General features: G+C 40.9%; 1 protein-coding gene across 1 annotated transcript in view; it reads left to right on the forward strand.

The window, feature by feature from the left end:
• The first annotated feature begins 4,732 nt into the window (after positions 1–4,732).
• The window catches only part of ODAD2 (outer dynein arm docking complex subunit 2), a 188,206-nt gene continuing 170,703 nt past the window's right edge, over positions 4,733–22,235 (forward strand). Inside the window, exons 1-6 of the mRNA XM_053572846.1 lie at positions 4,733–4,844; positions 8,715–8,974; positions 16,044–16,201; positions 18,304–18,496; positions 19,132–19,238; positions 20,114–20,250. Of these exons, the coding sequence (XP_053428821.1) occupies positions 8,751–8,974; positions 16,044–16,201; positions 18,304–18,496; positions 19,132–19,238; positions 20,114–20,250 (819 nt within the window). The 5' untranslated portion in view covers positions 4,733–4,844; positions 8,715–8,750. The remainder of the gene's footprint in view (positions 4,845–8,714; positions 8,975–16,043; positions 16,202–18,303; positions 18,497–19,131; positions 19,239–20,113; positions 20,251–22,235) is intronic.

A 22,235-nucleotide genomic window follows, 5' to 3' on the forward strand; every position in this document is an offset into this window, starting at 1 on the left:
TGGCAAATCTGGACTCTGCCCATTTAGAGTCCTGGTTTCTAGAGAAGGGATGTTCCACTAAGGGATAAAATACTTTAAATAGTGGCTGTTACTTTGCAACTTTGGGATCTTAATGCAGGAGACAGACAGGTAAATAAAGAGTCAGTATCCTGGAAGGAGAAAGTGCCCCAGAGCATCAAGAGGAGGAAGGGCTGCTATTACATAGCGAGGTCAGGAATCCAGGGAGCCACTTGTAAGTTGCTTGGCATTTCCTCACCAGATTTGTATGGTAAAGGAACAAACAGAGGCAAGCACCGCTTGTGAAAGGTGTGATTCCAGAGACTCACATTACTTATATTACATCCCATTACTGCTGGGGAGCACCTCACCAGGGAACCTATGCAGATCAGCAAAGGTGTGAGTGAAAGGTGATAAGAGGGAGATGCTGAGTATTAGTTTTGGCTATGAGCTCAGCTGCAGAGCCAACGGTTGCAATTTTGTTTCATATCTTTCTCTTGTCAGTGTCTGCAGAAAAAGATGCCCACCAGAATCCTGGAATAGCTGCTCCCAGATGTACCACCCCGAAGGCCAGTGAATCTGAGCTGGGCAAGGGAAGGCAATAGAGAATGCTGGGGAATGTCTAGATTTCTTGCCTCATCCACCCTCAGCTGCTGGGAAATGTGAGCAGCTGACTGCTCTCTCCCTAAAGGCTGAGGACATACCCGCTTTCTGGGGACAGCCTGCATCTTCAGACCAGCTGATAATGATCAGTTGATATGGGGATCTAAATCCCAGTCACCTTGCCTCAATATAGGAAATCTCTGAGGCTATCCCAACTCCAGGGCTCCCCATGGGATGGCTGTGACCACACTGCAGGTCAGCTTCCCTCTCATCAAATCTCATGTCTTTTATCCACTACCCCATTCAGTGCTCTCCTTAATTCATTTCCCACATTCTTTTCCCTACCTTGGAGTCTATTTCCTGTGGAATGTAAACCAAAGTGCCTTCTTAATAGTCTCTTTCTTTCTACTCTTGCATCTCTAAGGTTCTGCAGTCCCTAATCCCTGGGTTGCAGACTCATACTAGTCTGTGACCTGTTAGGAATTGGGCCACACATCAGGAGATGAGCAATGGGCGAGTGAGGGAAGCTTCATCCGTATTTACAGCCGCTCCCCATCACTTGCATCACTACCTGAGCTCCGTCTCTGTTAAATCAGCAGTAGCAGCTTCTCATAGGAGCATGAACCCTACTGTAAACTGTGCATGTGAAGGATCCAGGTTGTGTGCTCCTTATGAGAATCAAAAGCCCTTCCAGCCCCATCTGTGGAAAAATTGCCTTCCATACACCAGTCCCTGGTGCCAAAAAGGTTGGAAACTGCTGCTATAGTTTATTTCCACCATATAACCAGAATGTTTTTTTAATAATAGAAATCAGAGTATGTCACTCTCTGCTTAAAATCTTCTAAGAACTTTCACTTGTTCTCAGAATAATATTTCGATCTTCCTTCTGGCTTAAGGGCCCTACCTCACACAATTCTACACACTCTATTTATCCTCTTCTTTCCCTTTGCTGACTGCTCCATGCTGTTGACTTTCTTTCTATTCCAAGAATTCTTAGTAGCATTTAGTGGACTCCTTTTTCACTTTCCCCAGGACCTAGACTGGATAACCCAGTTTTGCCCACAGAGTGCCTGAACATACTGGTATCCAAAAAGTATTTATTGAGCAAATGAATGCTAGGAGGTTAGAATCTGAAGAGAAGGAGCCATTTAATTGGTCTAGGGCAGAGGGAGAAGGTGAGGCTGGACTTCTATGATTGTGTTTTTATCTGTAAGAGAAGGTAAGATCTGGTGAATTTGGTCTTTAGCAATTTGTAAGACTTTGCACAATTTTCTCTTATTAGAATTCCTGTTGGAAGCTTCTGAAAAATTCTATCGAGAGGCAATCCTGTAAATGAGATTTTTTTACTTCATTATTGTACAATATAAATTACTGTCCTTCCCAGAAAACTTTATGAGGTTTCATATGTCTTTCTTTTCCTGACTGAGGTACCAGATGAGCAAACCAACCTTGCCTTGTTACATTCTCCCTGGTCAGGGCCTGTGCATGCTTCATTGACTGCCTGAGCATTTGGCCCTAGTCTAAGAAACATGAATGGGCCCTTGAAAACCTGCTGAGTCATCTGTTCACAGAACACTATTTGTTACATTGTGTCTTTCTCCAAATATGGAAGTCTTAATAGTTAGTATGTCAGAGGGCAACCTTATTGGAGGTGGGGTCTTTACAGGAGTAATCAAGTTAAAATGAGTTCTTAGGGTGGGCCCTGACCCAATGAGACTGGAGTCTTTACAAAAAGGAGATATTTGCACAGAGACAGTTATACAAGGAAAATAGTGTTTGAAGATGAAGATGATCACCTACAAGTGGAGGAGAAAATTCTGGAGTGGATTCTTCCCTCACAGCCTTCAGGAGGAACTAGTCCAGTCGACATCTTGATTTTGGACTTTTAGCCTCCAGAACCATAAGATAATCAATTTGTGTGGTTTAAGCTACCCACATTGTGGTAGCCTATTACAGTAACCCTAGCAAATGAATACATAGACTCTGCCCTTTAACTGATTTGCCCCAGGCAGCATGGAAGATATCATAGGAAGCATCTTAGATGACATAAAGTTGCAGAGGTGGACCAAAAAGTTTCAAGTCTTTTCCCTCACAGATTTTCTCTAAATTCTGCTGGATAGATGTGGGTTATGTGTTCATGACCCCACAGTGGGAAACGGTGGGAAAGGCTTCTGTTACAGCAAACCCTGGGCATGTTTTCAGGGGTGAAGGCTGTTTCCAAGAATGAAGCCACTTAGAATCTTCAAACTGGTTCTACCAACCATGCCCAGGAAAATGTGGGCCTCACCTTTCTGGGGCCTGGTTCAACAAGGAACATCAGGGAGCAAGCCATCTTTGACTAGGTAATACATGAGTTTTTTTTTTCTACCATGGGTCTGTCACCCTGTAGGTTTTAGGGATACAGACTTGAAGGAGACAAAAAAGTTCCTGTTTTTATGGAGTTTACCTTGTAGTGGTAGAAGATGGGCAACAAGACAAAGACATCTTGTAAATCCTTGGGGGAGTGGCTGGGGGCTTGGTCAGGTGGTTGGTCAGAGAAGTTCTCTCTGAGGAACAGTCATTGAGCCTGAGGGCTGAAGATCAGCCCAGTCAGTGTTTCATCATGGCAAGGAAAAACTGGACCAGAGGCAGCTGAGATGTCTTCAAATTCAAATAGTATTCCATATTTTTTGCTTAGAAAAATCTCACATAAAGTAATTCAAATTTTGCCATCAAATTAAGCAATGGTAGATTCTGAGGTGGACTCTGCTCTTCATTGGTTTGAGGAGCATGAGGCCATGGCATGGTGCTATTCTTGTTTCAGCGTGCAATCCATCATTGTTTTTTTTTTTTTTTTCTTGAAACAGGATCTTTGTCTGTTGCCCAGGCTGGATTACAGCTGTGTGATCATTGTTCGCTGCAGTCTTGAACTCCTGGGCTCAAGTGATTCTCCTGCCTCACCCTCCCGAGTAGGTGGGACTACAGGTGCATACTACCAAACTCTGGTAATTTTTTAATTTTTTGGTAGAGATGGGGTCTCAATATGTTGCCCAGGCTGGTCTCAAATTTATGGCCTCAAATTCTTGGCCTCAATTCCCACCTCAGCCTCCCAAAGTGCTGAGATGATGGGAGTGAGCCACGGCACCTAGCCCATCCCTTTCCTTTGAAGGGCTCCCCTGTATACCTATGGACAGAGACCCCCTTCTGAAAGCTTATAAGTTTAGATTCTCCAAAGGTAGCGGTGAAGGAAACTATTACACTCCTAACAACTTTTATACTTTTAAAAAGAGAAGGAAAGAACCCAAACAAAACCAAAGGATAAATATCTACACCTCATATCTGGACACGTCTGTACAAAGACTCTGCTTTTGAGCTGGGGTGGAACAATATCTTGACATATAATATCCTAACATCATTCCACATCTGTCTCTTTGGCACTAGGAAAAGAATCCAGTTTTAGCTCCTACCACTCTTTTTTTTTCCTAAAATACTTTTTGGATTTGATCTTGGGAGTGGTTTTCTTTCTTTTTTTTTGTTGTTGTTTTATTAAATCATAGCTGTGTACATCAGTCCCTAAACACTGCATTCTCTTTCTTTCCCCCCAGTATTTCTCTCTTTGCCACTTGCTTTACCTGAATGTGCATTAAGGGTGAGGTCCAGCCCATCTTAATGGATGAAGGTTTGCGAGATGGGGGGACCTGTTTTCATCTCATCCCAATTCTCTGCTCTACTGAAGAGTGATTTCTGCTTTCCCAGAGAGTATCAGTATTCTACCATATTTACTTTTTGGAGAGAAACAAACCTCAACTATCCTATGAGAAGGCCCTATGCTACCTGGGGAGGGGGAGACCCAGTGAAGATGTAACGTAAACAGAATCCCGTGGAGAAACGCAAAAATGTGGTTCCTAGCGATTTTTTTCTGTTGGCTCTCTGTTCTATTTTTAATTTGCCGCTACACCGCTGGAATAGCTCCCGCCCTTAATTAAGGTAATTAAGGTAAAGTGTGTGCGGTGCGCGCTCGCGCTCTCCTGGAAGGGACGCGCAGCGAGCAGCTGGGTGCGGGTGGCAGCGAGCGCGCGCGGGAGCGCCCGGGGCGCGGGGATTCCGAGCGGCGGTTCGCGGGAGCTGGGGACTGCTGGGGAGAGTGGCCGCGCGCGGGACGGCCGAGGGCGAGTTCCGAGAGCGCTGGCGGCGCGAGCCGCTGTTGACCCGCGTCCTAGCAACAGGCCGGCGCGGGCGACCAGGGCGCGGAGCGGGCGCTGCAGGTGAGTGTGCCGCGCTGGCGGCTTTGCAGGTGTCCGGAGTGACCCAGACAGAGAAGCAGCTCGCAGACCCGCGGCTCCTTCTCTTGCTGTGCTCCTGTACTCTCCTGGGCGCCGAGATCCGCACCACCTAGCCCCTTCCTCCCCGCGGAGACCCTGGGGACCTCCTGCTCCTCCGCCCCCCACACCGCGCCCCCTCTCCTCTCCTTCTCATCCCGGATCCGGGCTCCCCGCTCCTCCCGCCGCTTCCCTGCGTCTCTCCCCCGCTTACCCTTCTGTCTCCTCGGCCTTTACACCTTTGCCTTCTGCTCTCAACTTGATCTTGGCCCCCTCTCGCCCCCTCTTACCCACCTCATCCCCAGCTCGGACGCCTCCCTCTCCTAACGTGTCTGGGGGGTGCAGCCGTCCCGCGTCTCCGCGCAGGGTTTGGGTTTGGTTTTACTTGGGGCCCTGTTCGTGCCAGTTCTGAAAGTTTAATCCTCTTGTAAGTTATCTGAGTAACTTCATTGTCAGAATGCCGCGGACCCGGATGGATGTTACTTACCCATCCGGTTTCCGCAGCCTCCTAAAGAATTCGCTTTTGCTCCAGCTCGCGCGTTACCGAAACAATTTGCTAGTGGGTTTTCATTTTATTAGGGATGCTAGAAACGTGAAACTGACCCCGAGAAAGAAAAACAAATTCTATTGTATCTAATTGGTTCAGAAGAGAAAACGAGCCCTAAGTGATAACCCAGTTTCTTCTTTAATTCAAAAGTATGCACCGTGTATGGATTCGTTGTAACCACGGTGGTTAGGCCAAAATAATATTGTACCTGCTTTTTGGATCGTCGTAGGCCCCCCTGAGGTATTCTGATTTAGGCCTTCTGCTAACCAATCTGTCCATTCCTTTGGCTTCTGGTTTCTTAGATTCAGAAAAATAATTTGAATAGATTCAAATGTAAGTTACATTTACATTTCTGTAAAGATTTATTAAAATGAAGATTAAGAACTTTTTGCATTTCTTAGCTTCCTTGTAAGGGTCTTCTAAGAAGACTATACGACTGTATATGGTTAGATTGCCACAATCTTATGCAATCTATGTCCATTTCAGATTTTTTCTTTAAAAAAGGTCTAAGGAAGGAGTGAGGTATACGCTGTCTTTATAGGATTGCCAAAATAAATGTTATGCTTAAGATTAAAAATAGAATGGTCCACCTAACAGTGCACTTCCTGGTGGTTCACACTTATTCTCAAAATACTGGGAAACTCCAGAGTATACACACTGGTGCATGCTTATGTGTTTGAATCTAGAGCAGTTTTCGTCAGTTACCAATAGAACCAAAATGATGGAGTAGTGAAATGCACAGAACAAATCTGTGCACTCATTTATACATTTTGTTTCACCAACACTTTTATATCTGTCTAGATCAGTTGTTCTCAGTCTTATCTGACTGGGTATGTTGTTTTTACAACAAATATTTTGTGATGCCACTTTCCTATCTTAAAATCAAGATTATAGATAATAATCCTACGTATTTGAATATAGTTTTTAAATATTGATAGTGGTCTATAAGTAAAATGAAGGAAAATTAAAAGGAAAATAATTGTATGAAAATAAAACAGCACCATGTAAGTGCTCAGGTACCATTATACCGGACTAGATAAGGAAGTAGTCAAATGTCCAGCCTTACTCACATAGACTTTCTGTCCATACAGCATCTCCAAATGCAGGCTGGTATAACTAGAATTTTGTGAATAATATTGCTGTCAGTGGTGTCATTTTCCAAAATGCTGAGATCTTAGTGAAGTTTCATGTAACACAAAATATACTTGTATACTCTGTGCAACCTTCTTTTCATTGATATAGGAGTTATAATGCTGGAAAATTCAGAGTTTATTAAAACTGAGAAGAATACTTTAATATCGATTTTTGTAAAGTGGAAAAAATGTCTAGCCCAAATACTATTTATCTGAAGTTTTTGTTACTTACCAGATACTTGAAGGTTACAGCAGAATTCTTTTTTCTGGGGTGTTATTCTGCACAGGACATTACTTATAGCCTTGGCCTTCATCACTAACTACCAGAAATATTTTCTACTTATCATTTTGATAACTAGATGTCTTTATAATATTTCTATACTGTTTCTCAGCAGGAAATACTACCCCATTAAGATTCAGGGATCTAGATGTCCCCATTATTGGATTTCAAAGTTTCATACAAAAGAAAATTGAATCCCTAAATCATTCCTGTAAAAATTTGTACTTGTATTACAATAATTATGGGAGAAAAGGGGCTATTTATACTTTATATTTAATTTATACCCTTTCTTTTAATATTCTGGAAGAAAGGTTTTTACTACTCATTGTTATTACCAATAAGAAAATAAACAAGTACAGATTATCTGAAAAAAAGAAAGCCTTAAATGTTCAGTATGAATCTTCAGAACTTGTTTTCTAACTTGCCACTTGTTTAATGCTGCAGATAATGTGGTCTTCTTTAAATATCTGCTTTTAGAGATTCATTTCTACTTAGCCAAAGTGAAATTTGTTTCATTTGAGTTTCTGTTTTAAATTTTACTTCTGGAGTCTTGTGCTAACTCATTTAGATAAACAGGCCAGAAAGACTTTCACCTGTCCTTACACCTCTCACATTTTCTGTTTTTTCTTTTGAGTCACCATTACCACCTGTTTTATTTATTTACACATTCATTTATTATTATTTTTTTATTTCAGGTTAATGTGAGAGTATAAACAACCAGGTCACAATATTTGCATTTGTTAGGTAGAATCCCTCTTGCAGCTGTGTCCCAAAACCAAAAGGCCTGCCGTACACCCTTACCTTGTGGGAGCACACCAATCACATTTACTCTTAAGAAAGTTGTGAATTATGATAAAATATTATTCTGGGTAGGGTGTATGAGCAGGGAGTACAGTGTTTAGATTGCTCAGATATTCTGGTAAGGGGGTCAATGTGTCCTATGCAAACTTTTGGAAAAAATTAAAAATATATTTCACAATGACATTCTCAGTCTATTTTTTTTTAACTCAGAAGGCACTTGGGGAACTCCTAAATGTTCTCAGTATTTAGTTTGTCAGTCATCATTGTACCAATGCAGATATTATGACTACAAGAAAGTTAGGGTGATAGAATTTCATTTTTTTTTTTTTTTTTGAGACAGAGTTTCATTCTATTGCCCCAGGCTAGAGTGCTCTGGCATCACAGTTCACAGCAATCTCAGCCTGCTGGGCCCAAGTGATCTGCCTGCCTCAGCCTGCACCTGCCATAATACTTAGTGGCTAGTTTTATATATATTTATTTTATATTTTTAGTAGAGGTGGTGTGTCTCTCTTGCACAGGCTGGTCTGGAACTCCTGAGCTCAAGCAATCCACCCACCTCAGCCTCCCACAGTGTTAGGATTATAGGTGTGAGCCACCCTACCTAGCCTGACAGAATTCCTTGCATAATTCTAAAATAAGTGTTGCCCAACACATGAGCTTTCTTCCCTTAAAACCTTCTGCCCTTGGCTATCAACCTAAGCCCTTGATAGCAACCTCCTGCAATTCTTTTTTCCACTCTAAGAGTTTTTTGTTTGGGGATTATGGCCAGCCCTTTTGAATTCTCTCTCTTAGGTCTGGGGAAAATAGAAACAAGTTATTAATTTTAAGGCAAGCAGATAGACATTGGAGAATCCTTAAATACTAGTCTCAGTTTTACCTAGTGATGGTTCAGTACTTTATCAAACTGAAGAGCAATTAGTTTAAAAAGTCAATCTTCTAAGATTACTAAACGGAATGTGGGTTGAGGAGCCCTAGTTTAAAATCTCAAAAATGAAAATCTCCAGTGGAAAAGTAAGATGTCATTGTCTCTTTGTCTTCCTTCTCTGATGTGGCAGGTGTAATAAACTCAGACTCGAGTGGTGACAGATCCGATGGGCGCGGCTCTGTCGAAATTGGCGCAGTGGTCAGCGGCCAGTTATGGTGCCGCAACCCTGGAAATTTCCCCTCTTAATGAAGCGATACTGAAAGAAATTATTATGTTTGTGGAGAGTTTTATCTACAAGTATCCCAAAGAGGCAAAATTTGTTTTTGTGGAACCGCTTGAATGGAAGACAAGTTTGGCTCCCTCAGCATTTGAATCAGGCTATATTGTCAGGTAAGCTACTTCTTTGCTTCTAAAATTCAATGTCTTCAACATATGGATTTTAATTGATTGGTTATAGATTTGGGGGCAAGTCTGTTAACCTCTCTGAATCTCAGAATTCTTTAAACCAAGAATTGCAAGCCAGAGGCACTCAGGGGAAATTTGAGACTATTTCTCTTGGCCAGCATGGTACCTATTGCATTTTTAAATTTACATTTAAATTTCTCTTGATAGAGGACACGTTCTCCAGCTCACTACACTCCCCACCTTCGTTTCTACCTCATGCCTTTCCACCCAGGAACCACCGGTTTTGTGACCTCTCATCCAGACAAAATCTCTTTTGGTATTTACATTGTTCAATTATTGGGGTGGCTGTGGGGAGGGTGGTAAATTTTGCTTGATATGCAGGAGAGACTGCTTGAGAATTCGTGCTGTCCTCAAATAAAAACCTTCCAAATCTGAGATTAAAAAAGAATTCTACTTCCACCTCATACAGTGGGCTGTCACTGGGTGTCTTTTGAACATTGCTAATAATGTAGGATGACATAAATTATATAAACATAATTGTATATAATGTATTATCAACTATACACTAGAATTACATAATAAATAAACAGGTAAATAACTGTTTGACCAGCCTCGATTTACTTTGCACCGCGGGCATCTTTTCATTACCAGCCTGTTCCTCTTTGGTTCTACATATGAACTTTTGAAGTCTGACCATAACAAAAACAGCTCCCTAACTAGCCAAAGCTTCCTATAGAAACCCTTGCTTTTGTTTCTCTTTGGGATTGTTTGCGGGAATAAAATCAGCATTTCTTCAAGATTAGAACTGCAAACCCATTATTATTTTATTTTTTTGAGACAGAGTCTCAAGCTGTCACCCTGGGTAGAGTGTCATGAGGTCACAGCTCAGAGCAACCTCCGATTCTTGGGCTTAAGCCATTCTCTTGGCTCAGCCTCCCAAGTAGGTGAGACTCCAGCGCCCGCCAATGCCCAGCTATTTTTGTTGTTGTTGTTGTTGCAGTTGTCATTGTTGTTTTAGTTGGCTGGGACTGGGTTCGAACCTGCCAGCCTTGGTGTATGTAGCCGGCATCCTACCCATTGAGCTATGGGCACTGCCCTGCAAAACCATTCTTGAACTGCACTTCAAGACCTCTTTGATTCTTATGAACCAAAGAAGTTTACTCTGAAGTTTTTGAAAAAAATTTGTAATGCTGTATTTTATTTCTAACTGTAACGGTGGTCACTTTCTCCCAATGTCTTTGTCATTTCCTGTCTACTCTCCCATCGTGTGTTGGTGCTACCGAAGTGTTTTTTTCTGACCTTTGAAAGATGAACTTACATGCAAAACCACCTAAAAACATATTAACTACTTTTAGCCAGGTTAGATTTAAAGTGTATGGCAGAAGACACTGTAAGATACTCTATCTTGCCTCTATACTAATTCTGTATTCCAAGTATGAAATTTGATCACATCTACCTTCTAGTTAGGTGGAGCTGTAACACACTCCTCAAATGTGTCACTATTTCTCTTTCTCTGTTCTAGTGCACATTCTTTTTGCTTTGTTTCCATTTGTGCATGGCATGGCTGTATCCAATCGCTATGTGAAGTGTTCTCTCCTAAGCAGGATGTTTTGACACGTTAACACTGTATTTTGAAACAACACCCCCTTAATTTGGGTAGTTTTATTACGCCTACTGTGCAGCTTTTCCTGGGGCTGATTTTTCTACCCATCATTTTTCTTTCTGACGTTTATTGATTTTTTTTTTTTTTTGAGGCAGAGTTTCACTCTGTCTCCCTGGTTAGAGTGCCATAGTATCATCACTCACACCAACCTGAATCTCTTGGGCTCAAGAGATCCTCTTGCCTCAGCCTCCTGAGTATCAGGGACTACAGGTGCCTACCACAATGCCCGACTAGTTTTTCTGTTTTTAGTAGAGACAAGGTCTCACTCTTGCTCAGGCTGGTCTTGAATTCCTGATCTCAGGTGATGCACCCGCCTTGGCCTCCCAGAGTGTTGGGATTACAGGTGTGAGTCACCGTGCCCGGCCTATTGATGATATCTTTGATATTGGAAGGGATGAGAGAGTGAGAGATATCACTGTTGCATTTGAAGGAATCCACGCTTGTGTGGTGCTAATATAAACCAGATAGGTATTGATTACCTGGAAGAAGGAAAGGATATAGCTGAGATTTGGGTAATAGTGGAAAATATAAAATGCTTTCACATCCAGATCTTGACCAAACCCCTGTTCCATCCTCCAAATCGAAGAAAGTTCAGCAACCCACGGTCACAATGTTTACTACCTCTAACATTATAACAAGTGACATAAGCCAAAGATAAGTTCAATGGCCAGAGTAATTTATTGTTGACACAGTCCCACGTGCCTCCTTCTTTGCCCTTTGTTCACATGCACTCGTCTGGCTTAGCTGCTGAGCATTTTTTTGCTTGTACATTTTTTTGAAAGTAGGGAAGCTACACTCCTTCCAGACAGGATTCAGGTCTGTGTGTCCACATGTAAGGCCAAAATCATCACGCAGGATTTGAGCTTGGGGTCCCTGAATGTATTTCTACCAAATAGGAGGGTCCCTGTATGTTCCAGAGTAAAGGCAGATGTTTCTCCTTCTGGGTATACATTCTTTCAGGCCTCTTGTTCCAAAACAGATCAGTTTTACTGCAAGGAAATTCTGTTGAAGCAGGTAATCTACTCCTTTTTGTTGGTCTCTGAAGAGACTGCTGGGAATATATTTATATTTGTGGCCTGACCTTACCTTTGATGCTGCACATCTCCAAATGCACTTTCTGTAGCTGTCAATAAAAGTTGGATCAGCCTTTTTCTGAATTAGGCTGCAATCAACATCTGATGTTGCAACTAATGCTTTCGTCACATACTGAAAAGTTTTCATTTCGTCAACCATCTTCCCTCCTTAGGCAGCTCTTTACTAATTGAACAGATAAGCACAGCGTTTTTCATATGTTGCGTGATTTATCTTTTTCTTTGCAATCATTGCCTATGTATTCATCTGGTAATAATATTTGTCATCTCTCCACGTTCAATTTTTTTTTTTGGGGGGGAACAGCTTTACTTTGATTTTCATGAAAATCATGTATCTTTTTCTGAATTACCATTTGTGATTGCTTCTGTTCTTATGAGACAGGATGAGATTAATCATCTTTCTATATTACCTCAGAATGAAGCCAGATCCACTCTACACTAAGGACAAATGACACCACTCAATGGTAACACCACCTGCTGGTGACACATGGAGCTGAGTCACTTTGATTCTTTATAGAGGTCCTTCACCTCCTTCGTTAGGTATGTTCCTAGGTATTTCATTTTCTTTGAAACTATGGTGAAGGGAGTTGTGTCCTTAATTAGCTTCTCATCTTGACTGTTATTGGTGTATACAAAGGCTACTGACTTGTGGACATTGATTTTGTATCCTGAAACATTACTGTATTTTTTGATGACTTCTAGGAGTCTTGTGGTTGAGTCTTTGGGGTTCTCTAAGTATAAGATCATGTCATCAGCAAAGAGGGAGAGTTTGACCTCCTCTGCTCCCATTTGGATTCCCTTTATTTCCTTGTCTTGCCTAATTGTATTGGCTAGAACTTCCAGCACTATGTTGAATAGTAAAGGTGACAGAGGACAACCTTGTCTGGTTCCAGTTCTAAGAGGAAAAGCTTTGAGTTTTACTCCATTCAGTAAAATATTGGCTGTGGGTTTGTCATAGATAGCTTCAATCAGTTTTAGAAATGTGCCACCTATGCCTATACTCTTCAGTGTTCTAATGAGAAAAGGATGCTGGATTTTATCAAATGCTTTTTCTGCATCTATTGAGAGGATCATGTGATCTTTATTTTTGCCTCTGTTAATATGGTGGATAATGCTTATGGACTTGCGTATGTTAAACCAGCCTTGCATCCCTGGGATGAAGCCTACTTGATCATGATGAACGACTTTTTTGATGATAAGCTGTAATCTATTGGCTAGGATTTTGTTGAGAATTTTTCCATCTATATTCATGAGTGAGATTGGTCTGAAATTCTCCTTTTTGTTTGGGTCTTTCCTGGTGATTCTTTATAATGTAGAAACTTACAAACTAGTTGAGCATTCGGAATAATGTTGTGGAAATGTTATTACCTGTTCTTTCCTTCTCTGATAGACCTACAGTCTGTTTTTAAAATCACCTCTGCTGTAATATCGTGTGTATTTTAGTTTTGAATCTCACTCCACTGCATCCCAGTGGTGTTTAGGTACTGGGATAAAATTTTATGCTGGTAGGAATTCTATGGATGGGAAATCAGATCACCCGAGCAAAGGCTTTCTTCCCTCCAGTAAGGCACAATTCAAGCACAATTCATACCTTTTTGGCCTTTATTTTCTGTCAATATCATGAAAGCCTAAATTACATGATCTCTAACGTTACACTCAACCTTGACATTGTACTATTTTACGTGACAATATTGTATTTTGTTAAAATTACTGTGTCATTATAGTAAAATCAGAGGCCCTAAATTTTGTTACTGAGCTCTCTCTCTTTTTTTTTTTTGTCTCTGACAAAGACTAGTTTCTCAATTATATCCTTATTTCCGATATTACTATTTGGCTATACATTTATTGAGTAAGAAGACAGTAAATTCGATACTGAAAATTAAAGAAAAAAGAGATTTTCCTGTTTTAGTTATAGAACCATGTGAGTATTTTTAGCCTCCTTCCCTAATTCTGGTTTAGAAGTGTATCAGGACAGTGGATTTCATTGATAGCACACCATCCTTGACCCTCACAAGGTTGAGTACACTGTTTTTCTTTCCAAGAGCTCATTCTTCAGGTGTCAGAAACCATGAGCCTGGAAACGGATACCTCCAGCAGCATCCTCTGTATAGCCTCCATTTCATTTCGTATTTCTCTGGTGAGTTGCAGCCTTCATCTAGCAGGGGCAATGAAACATATCACCTGCAGGTCCCCGCCCCCCCACCTCCCCCACCCCCCCAATTTCTCATCAGGACTTTCACTTTCTGGAGATGAGTAAGTAGCTCAATATGTTGAACATTCAGTCAGCCCATAACTTAACCTGTCATCTTCCGATTAGCATAAGTGATCAGCCCTTTCAATGGGTACCTTTTAGGTACAAGCCTTCCAGAAATCTCTTCAATCCTAAGGAAATGACTTCAGAAGCTTAATTTTAGAGAAAATGTGTGTTTTATACATGAGGGGTATCACTGGCAAGTGTAGAGATACAGAGAGTGCCAAAAAAATGTATACTGAGGCAAGAGAATCGCGTAAGCCCAAGAGTTAGAGGTTGCTGTGAGCCGTGTGACGCCACGGCACTCTACCGAGGGTGGTACAGTGAGACTCTGTATCTACAAAAAAAAAAAAAAAGAAAGGAAAAAAACTGCATTAAAATCCTAATACTCCAGTCACATTTGATTTCTGCAATTACGAGAGGTGCTCACACGACTTGCACTCATCTTTTGTTATTGGTGTCTGTTGAATCTAAAAGGAATTTGCAGGGCGACAGTCCAGGTTTGGGCAGGGCTGTGCTCCTTCTGGAGGCTCAAGGAGGAATCCTCCTTTCCTTCCAGCTTCGAGAGGTCCCCTACATTCCACGGTTCGTGGTGCCACGCCACTGTGGCTACCACTCCATCATCACATCACCTTTTCTGGTTCTTATCTCTTGCCTCTCTCTTATCAGGACGCTTGTGATTACGTTTGGCCCACCCAGATACCCAGAACAGTCTCCCCCTCTCACGGGGGACTATTAATCCCTCTGCAAAGTCTCTTTTGCCTGTAGGGTGACATATTCACAGAACCATTATTTTGTCTCCCACAGTCCCTAGCCTCTCTTTTCTTGTTTTATTTTTTTTTCTCTAGAACTCTTTTCATCTTGCAGAACTGACACTCTGTACCACTTCAACAACACTTCCCATTTCTTCTATTCCTAGCCCCTGAAAAACACCATTGTATTTGTTTGTTTCTATAGATTTGTCTACTCTAGGTATCTTGGGTAAGCAAAAGAATACATTGTTTGACTTTTGTGTCTGGATTATTTCACTAGTGTTCAAGATTCGTGTACCAGGATTTCTTTCCTTTTAATGATGAATAATATAACATCATGTGTATATATCACCTGGTGTTTACCCAATCATTTATTGATGAACACTTATATTGCTCTCATTTCTGGTGACAATAGTGTCAGTAGTAAGCTGCCTCCATCATCAGATTTCCTCTTGCTGATGACTGAGCAGCATTTCACATCTATTTATCTACATTGGAATTTAAGGTAGATCAGAACAGATCTTAAGATATGGGCAGTTTTATCAGGGATAGTATCATGTAATAAAAACTTAGAAGCTTAATTTTGGAGGAAAATGTTGGTAAATGTTCTAAGTGATAGAAATCTATAAAAGTATCACTGCCATGAAAATATCTTAATATTTAAATGCTAACCTAAAAAAATCATTAAAATGGACAGAAACATGAATCTAGGAGATAATGTCTGATCAGGAAAAGCCTGTTTAGGAAAACAACTTATTACCTTGTGGAAAACCAAATCAGGGACTTGAGAGGGGAAAAATAATCCACAGAAAGGATCTAGTTTGCCTTTAGTTGCCTTTTTTTATAGTTTTTTTCATCATAAACATGATGTAGCCTAGAATAGTTCTAACCACTAATTACTGTGGTGTAAAAATTTTATAAATGAAATACCATTAGAAATCCCCAAAGCGTGAATGGTCCCGCAGACCCAGTGATTTTTAAAAAATGTCAGAAACCATCATGTTGTTAAAAACCCCAAAACAAAAAGTGTGATTATTTGAGTTTGATGGTGCATTCAAGAAATTGCCTGCAGTTTTCTTTCTGGATGTATCTAATCTACATTGCTCACAGTTTAGGGAATTAAATGTTCCAGGGGGAAAGAAAGTAGGGAAAAAGATGAGCTCCTAAGCAGAGGTATTTATATTTTCTGTGTTTTATAATGAGACAAAGGAACAATTGGTCTAAATGTCTTCAACTTAACTATTACTGGCATGCAAGTCACAGCAAGTTTTCAATTTTTTTTCTTTTAACTTTTTAGTGAAACCACAGCGAAATCAGAAGAGGTTGACAAAAATGGACAGCCTTTGCTCTTTCTCTCTATCCCACAAATTAAAATTAGGAGCTTTGGGCAACTGTCACACTTTTTATTTATCGCCAAAGACGCAAACCTGAAGGAGGCACAAGCGTGTATTGAAGGTGAGGTTGCTACTCCAGCCTGTGATTTGAACTTTTAGAAACAATCTCGGGGGAAATCATACGTTTTAGTCTCTTGAAAAAAAAAAAAAGTTCTACAACCTGAAAGATTAAAAAGTCATGTGTACGACTTCATGAAAATATAATTAATTTTCCTTGGCCACAATGTTACACTCATATCAAATTTCTGCTTTAAAATGAAAGGCCTGCTGTTTTACCATTAGTAAGTTTCTAGGTTTCTAATTTTAGCCTATGATTTAAAGCAAAACTTCTTGGTTTCTGGAAAGCCCAGTGGCCTGTAACCTATTAGGTACTTCAAGACCCAGCATCTTCACTAACTTTCTCCCTGGCATGGTGCTATCATAGCTGAAAATATGTTCCTTTCAAATGAATGTGGACTTTTCCTATAGCGGGGATGACCCTTAATAATTTTCCTTTCCATTTTTCTCATCCATATTCTACTATGGACTTCATAGCTTCCTGTGAATAGTTACATTCATTCAACTCTGCAGGAAATATTTTTCCTCTTCATTAAAGATGGTCTTATTTTCCTCTGATCATCTAACATACAAAAAAGAATAGGATTGGTTGCCTGCTGTAATTGTGTTGTAAATATTATATGTAGAAATACATAATTTCAGTTAACGATGTGTTGTCTACGTTTTGCTTGTGCGGACCAGTGGGTCCTGGGCGTAAAGTACCTGAGTTCTCCCCATTTCTGTTTGAGGAGGGAAGATTGTTCTTTAAGCAAAGCCAAAAACAAAACAATAGGCCAACCTCAGAACATCAACCTCTTTTTAATCTCTTGCCTATTCTGCTTTATTAGGTCTTAAAGAGTTCGAGAAGATAGCTCATCGGAACACGATGGTTCATTCAATTCAACTTAGTAGACAGACGTAATACTATATATGGTGCTGTGTATCTGCTGTGGCTAAATGTTTATTCTTTGATGCATTTTTCCTTTCCTGCAAGAGTTTAGGTACAACCCTTTGTTGTAGGTCCAAGTTGCAGGGTATATGGCAGTTTGGCAATCAGGTTTAAGTCTTCCCCAGGAATTCACCTAGTATGTCTTTTCATAAATCTTTACGAGATGACAGACGTAGGTTGTTACGTTGAGATGTCCCATATGTAGTTGACTCCTCGGTCTTCTTTTCCCTGCTTTCCCCTCCCCCAGTGCAGTCCTGTCCTCCTCAGCACTAAGGCTGTGCTATTTTCTGGTGGCCTCACCCGTTTCTTGTTGGAGAAGCGATTCTATCACTAAACTATCTTCGTTTCAGTCAAGTCAAGCTTTCTGAATTGGTCCCAGAGGCCTTTCCCTGTCCTTGTCCCAATGCGTATATATTTTCATCTGTCTTTAATTTCTCCATTCCACACAAGGTTTTTGGTTTTGTGTTTTTCCCCTTTCTCCCTCATTTTCAACTACATTACTTTTTGGCACTTACCAAATTCTGTTTTCAGTATCTCTAGGCTCAATTTTCACATCAGTGTCAGCCTTGATCACAGGCTGATGTGTAAGTTTTTCACTATAATTTTGGCATAGACGTGAATCGTGGTTACATATGTTTCTCCAACTCTAAGACCGAATGGCATTGAGAATATAAGTAGTTTGAAAAGGTGGGGAAAGACTGGCCCTGGGTCTGTAAGCTGAGGGAAGCTTGCTTGCTATTTTGGAAAGAAAGCATTTATGAATACCATGCACATATATAATATACGCATGTGTGCGTGTGCATATAGTTCTAGTGATGATTCTTCTAAGGAGATTTGTATTTCTCCATCTTCCAATAAATTCTGAATACATTAATTGAATGTGTACTCAGAACAAAGCTCCACAGTCAATAAAAAGAGAGAGAAGGTCTTGGCTTTTGTCCGATGAGGAAGATGACCATGTAGATGAATTACAATATACAGTAGAGCTTCCCGGGAGATTAAAAGAAGTTCCTGAGTATGATGCAATCTCAGAAGTCGAGATTAATTCTCGTTGGGTGGGTCAGAGAAAGCTTAATGAAAGAAACACATCTGAGGCAGCTTCGAAGGCTTCGCGAGTCTTAATGTTTGTGATACTTGAAGAGAAGAGGATAATTTTATTTCCTTTTTTTTTTTGCCAGCTAACAGAGACCCTGTAGCAAAAATCCTGGGTGCAGATTATAATGCAACAAAAGGAGACCCCATTTCATTAAATATTCTTGATAAAATTACCGAAGATGATGATCCTGAAAGTGAGGCTAAGATGAGGATTGCCATGTTGCTCCAGGAACTAGATCTTCACCTACTCAATCATTCTCTAAAGCATATTTCACTGTGAGTCTTTAAAAAAAAAAAAGAAAGAGAGAAAGAAAGCAGGAAAAAGAAATGTTTGAAAACCAGTTACACAAGTTTCTTTCCACGTTTTAGAAAAAATGAGAAAAATAAAGTATGGAAGTTATTGCTATGAATTTAACATTACTTTTTCTTAGAATAAAATAGTAATTGTATTGGGATTTATTTATTCTACTTCTAAAAATTAAAATTTGCAGTTGACATTGCTACAACAGTCTAGTGGGGTTTCATTCAATTCTGAAGACATCATCAAATGGCCTTATTATTTTTGAAGACTTAAGACTGTCATATAAATTATTAAATTATAATGGAAATATCATGTAGAGTTTGTGTAGTCCCCAAATTGTCCATTTTTCTGGTATTTTATAGTGTTGTCTTATTATCATTAAGAAAGGAAGTAAATATTGAAGGGAGTATATTTAATGTTACATCAATCATAATCACTAATTACTTGATTTCTTTAATAGTGTTGTTATGAGATTCTAACATGGCTAAAATTAACTGCAATTTTAATTATAAAAAAAGATATTTCCCCTGAGATAGTGGAATATGTTCATGTGCCTCCTGTAGATTCTGTCTTAAAGCACTTTTGCTGAAGTTTTAAACATTTATTTCAGAGAAATACGTTTGAATCCAGTGACTTTTACCAGGGACATAGACCTACTCAAACGTTACTCAGGAAAAGGAGACGAAACTGTCTTGGAATCTATCGAATATACCTCAGGTTTCTATCTGTTCAGATTCATTTTATGTTATTTACACATTCATAATTGTGTTTTCAAAATGCTTTCACTGACCACATTAGAATTGAAGGTTTGAGAAAACAGAACTGTCAGATTTCAACAATATTTATTTTGTTGAATGAAATACGTTTTACAAAACTTAAAGAACTCTTATTATTTTTTATTATTGTTGTTTTGGGTTAATTTGAGGGTTTGAAGAATTAGGTTGCAATGTTTGCATTTGTTAGGTAGAGCCCCTCTTATAATTGTACCTCACCCCCAAGAGGTGTGCCGTAAACCCCAACATCGTGTCCAGTAAGTGGGAGCACATCCACCTCCCCGCTTCCTCACCCTGCTCCTTTGTTCCCTCACCCCACTTTTTCACCCCCCCACCTTTTCTCTTGGGTGGGAGTGTATTAGATCGTCTGCTGGCTTCAAATTAGTACTGACTACATTGGATTCTTGCTGCTCCATTCTTGTGATCCTTTACTAAGAAGAATGTGTTTCATCTCCACTCATGTTAATACAAAAGATGTAAAGTCTCCATCTTTGTGATGGCTAAATAGTATTCCATGGTGTAGATATACCACAGCTTGTTAATCCATTCCTGGGTTGATGGGCATGTAGCTTGTTTCCACATCTTGGTGATTATAAATTGAGCTGCAAGAAACAATCCAGTGCAAATGTCTTTATGACACAATGATTTTTTTCTTCTGGGTAGATTCCTAGAACTGGGATTGTGGGATCAAATGGGGTCTAATTGAGTTCCTTAAAGATTCTCCAAACTTCCTTCTAAAGAGGCTGTATTAGTTTGTAGTCTCACAAACAGTTTAAAAGTGTGAGGGACACTTATTAATTGTTTGATGCTTGGTTTCAGATTATGAATTTTCAAATGGATGTAGAGCCCCACCTTGGAGACAAATTCACGGTGAAATTTGTTATGTAATGGTGAAACCACATGATGTGGAAACCCTGTGCATTACTTGTTCTGCAGAAGGAGTCTTTTTAAATGGTGTAAGTAATTTTTTTTTTTTTTTTTTTTTTTTTGTAGAGACAGAGTCTCACCTTATGGCCCTCGGTAGAGTGCCGTGGCCTCACACAGCTCACAGCAACCTCCAACTCCTGGGCTCAAGCGATTCTCCTGCCTCAGCCTCCCGAGTAGCTGGGACTACAGGCGCCCGCCACAACGCCCGGCTATTTTTTGGTTGCAGTTTGGCCGGGGCCGGGTTTGAACCCGCCACCCTCGGTATGTGGGGCCGGCGTCCCACCGACTGAGCCACAGGCGCCGCCCGTTTTGTTTTTTTTTTTTTGAGACAGAATCTTACTTTGTCACCCTTGGTAGAGTGCTGTGGCATCACAGCTCACAGCAACCTCCAACTCCTGGGCTTAAGCAATTCTCTTGCCTCAGCCTCCCAAGTAGCTGGGACTACAGGCACCCGCCACAATGCCCAGATATTTTTTTGTGGCAGTTTGGCCGGGGCCGGGTTTGAACCTGCCACCCTCGGTATATGGGGCTGGTGCCCTACCCACTGAGCCACAGGCATTGCCCTGATGTGTAAGTAATTTTTTAAAAATATCACCGAAGCCAGTGGACTTTGGTCTTAGCTAGATCTGTGTAAACGCTGGCGTGTCTCAAGGGTTGTGTCTAGATCACCACAGAGGATGAAATGCTGTTCTGTGGCACTGAGGCAGATTCCTGTGCTATGTGTTTGCTGGTCAAATCCAAAATGACCTCGGAATTAGCACCTTTATTCTTCCTTGAAGATCATTAAGCCAGTCTTCTAGGAAACGGGTTTCACAGTGAGCCATTCCACTTTATAAAACAAAAACGTCTCTAACATAATCAGTTTACTGAATAGTTGCACAGGAATTTAAGGAACAAGAGGGCAAGAAAGGAACATTTGAGGGTGTGCAGAAGTCACGACTGCAGCTTTCGTCCTGACAGAGGAAGGCGCAGAGGAGTTTATCCAAATGCAGAAAGTGGGAGGAAGCGCCCTGCGAAGCTGGGGCTCAGACCTCTAGGCAGGGGCCACCTCCAGACTGTCTCCTCAGAGTGCAGACAGTTAGGGCTCAGAGGAGAATCCTTGCAGAGCTGGCAGAGCAGAGACCCAGACCTTTGAAGATGGAGCAGTGGTTGGTGGATAATGACATTTCCAAGGGGGCGTGATAAGCCTGGTGCTGGGACTATGGGGAAAAAAAATCAAACCTGGAGGTTGGAACCAACTGTTGCTCCTGGAGCCAACTGTCATGACCAGGGATTGCAGGGCTGTTGGGACAGTGGGCCCAGAGGAAGGAAGGAGAGTGTCTCCCCTCCCTCTTCCAGCCTTGCAAGTTTCCTTTAGCTTCCCGCTGACTGAACCTCACTGCACCTGATAAGAGAGAAACACCGCCCTGCAGAGTCTCAGCCCAAGTAGCACAAGGCGGAGTCTGGGTGGGTTTTTTTGAGCGGAGAGATAAATGGCACGTAGCCTTCCGAGTCTTCTGGATGAAAACACTTTTTTTAGTGCCATCCCTATTGGCTGAATAGCTAGGGGTTTAGCTTTCACCTCTGCACCACCTTGCCTTTAGTATCTTCAACATAACTTTGGAATAGAATAGACTTTGCAGAATTCTACAAAGTGGGGACCTAAATCCTCCGTGGGGACTCAGCCGTCCCTGGGAAATTTTTGCTTTGGGTTGGTACCGAAATGCTGGCACCTCTTCCTTAATTCCCCGTGGGCATCTCTCTGACGTGGTGCTTTTCTGATTATCCTTACTCATAGCTTATTTCTACATAGAGGAGGTAAACAACCCACATATAATTTGCTTTGGGTTTGTCTTTATATTTTAGAGAAACGAACTCTAGTTAGAAAATGAAAGAGAAGAGAAGGAATGATGCTCTTTGAGCTGCTAGAGGAGGATGGGGAGTCTTTCTTCCCATCAAAGACCAGTTATGCACATACATCCCGCAACTTAATTTAATATGGAAACATCCAAGTAGTCTTAGTTTTAAACAGTGA

Source organism: Nycticebus coucang, chromosome 20, assembly GCF_027406575.1.
Source record: "Nycticebus coucang isolate mNycCou1 chromosome 20, mNycCou1.pri, whole genome shotgun sequence".
NCBI classification, from domain to species: domain Eukaryota; kingdom Metazoa; phylum Chordata; class Mammalia; order Primates; family Lorisidae; genus Nycticebus; species Nycticebus coucang.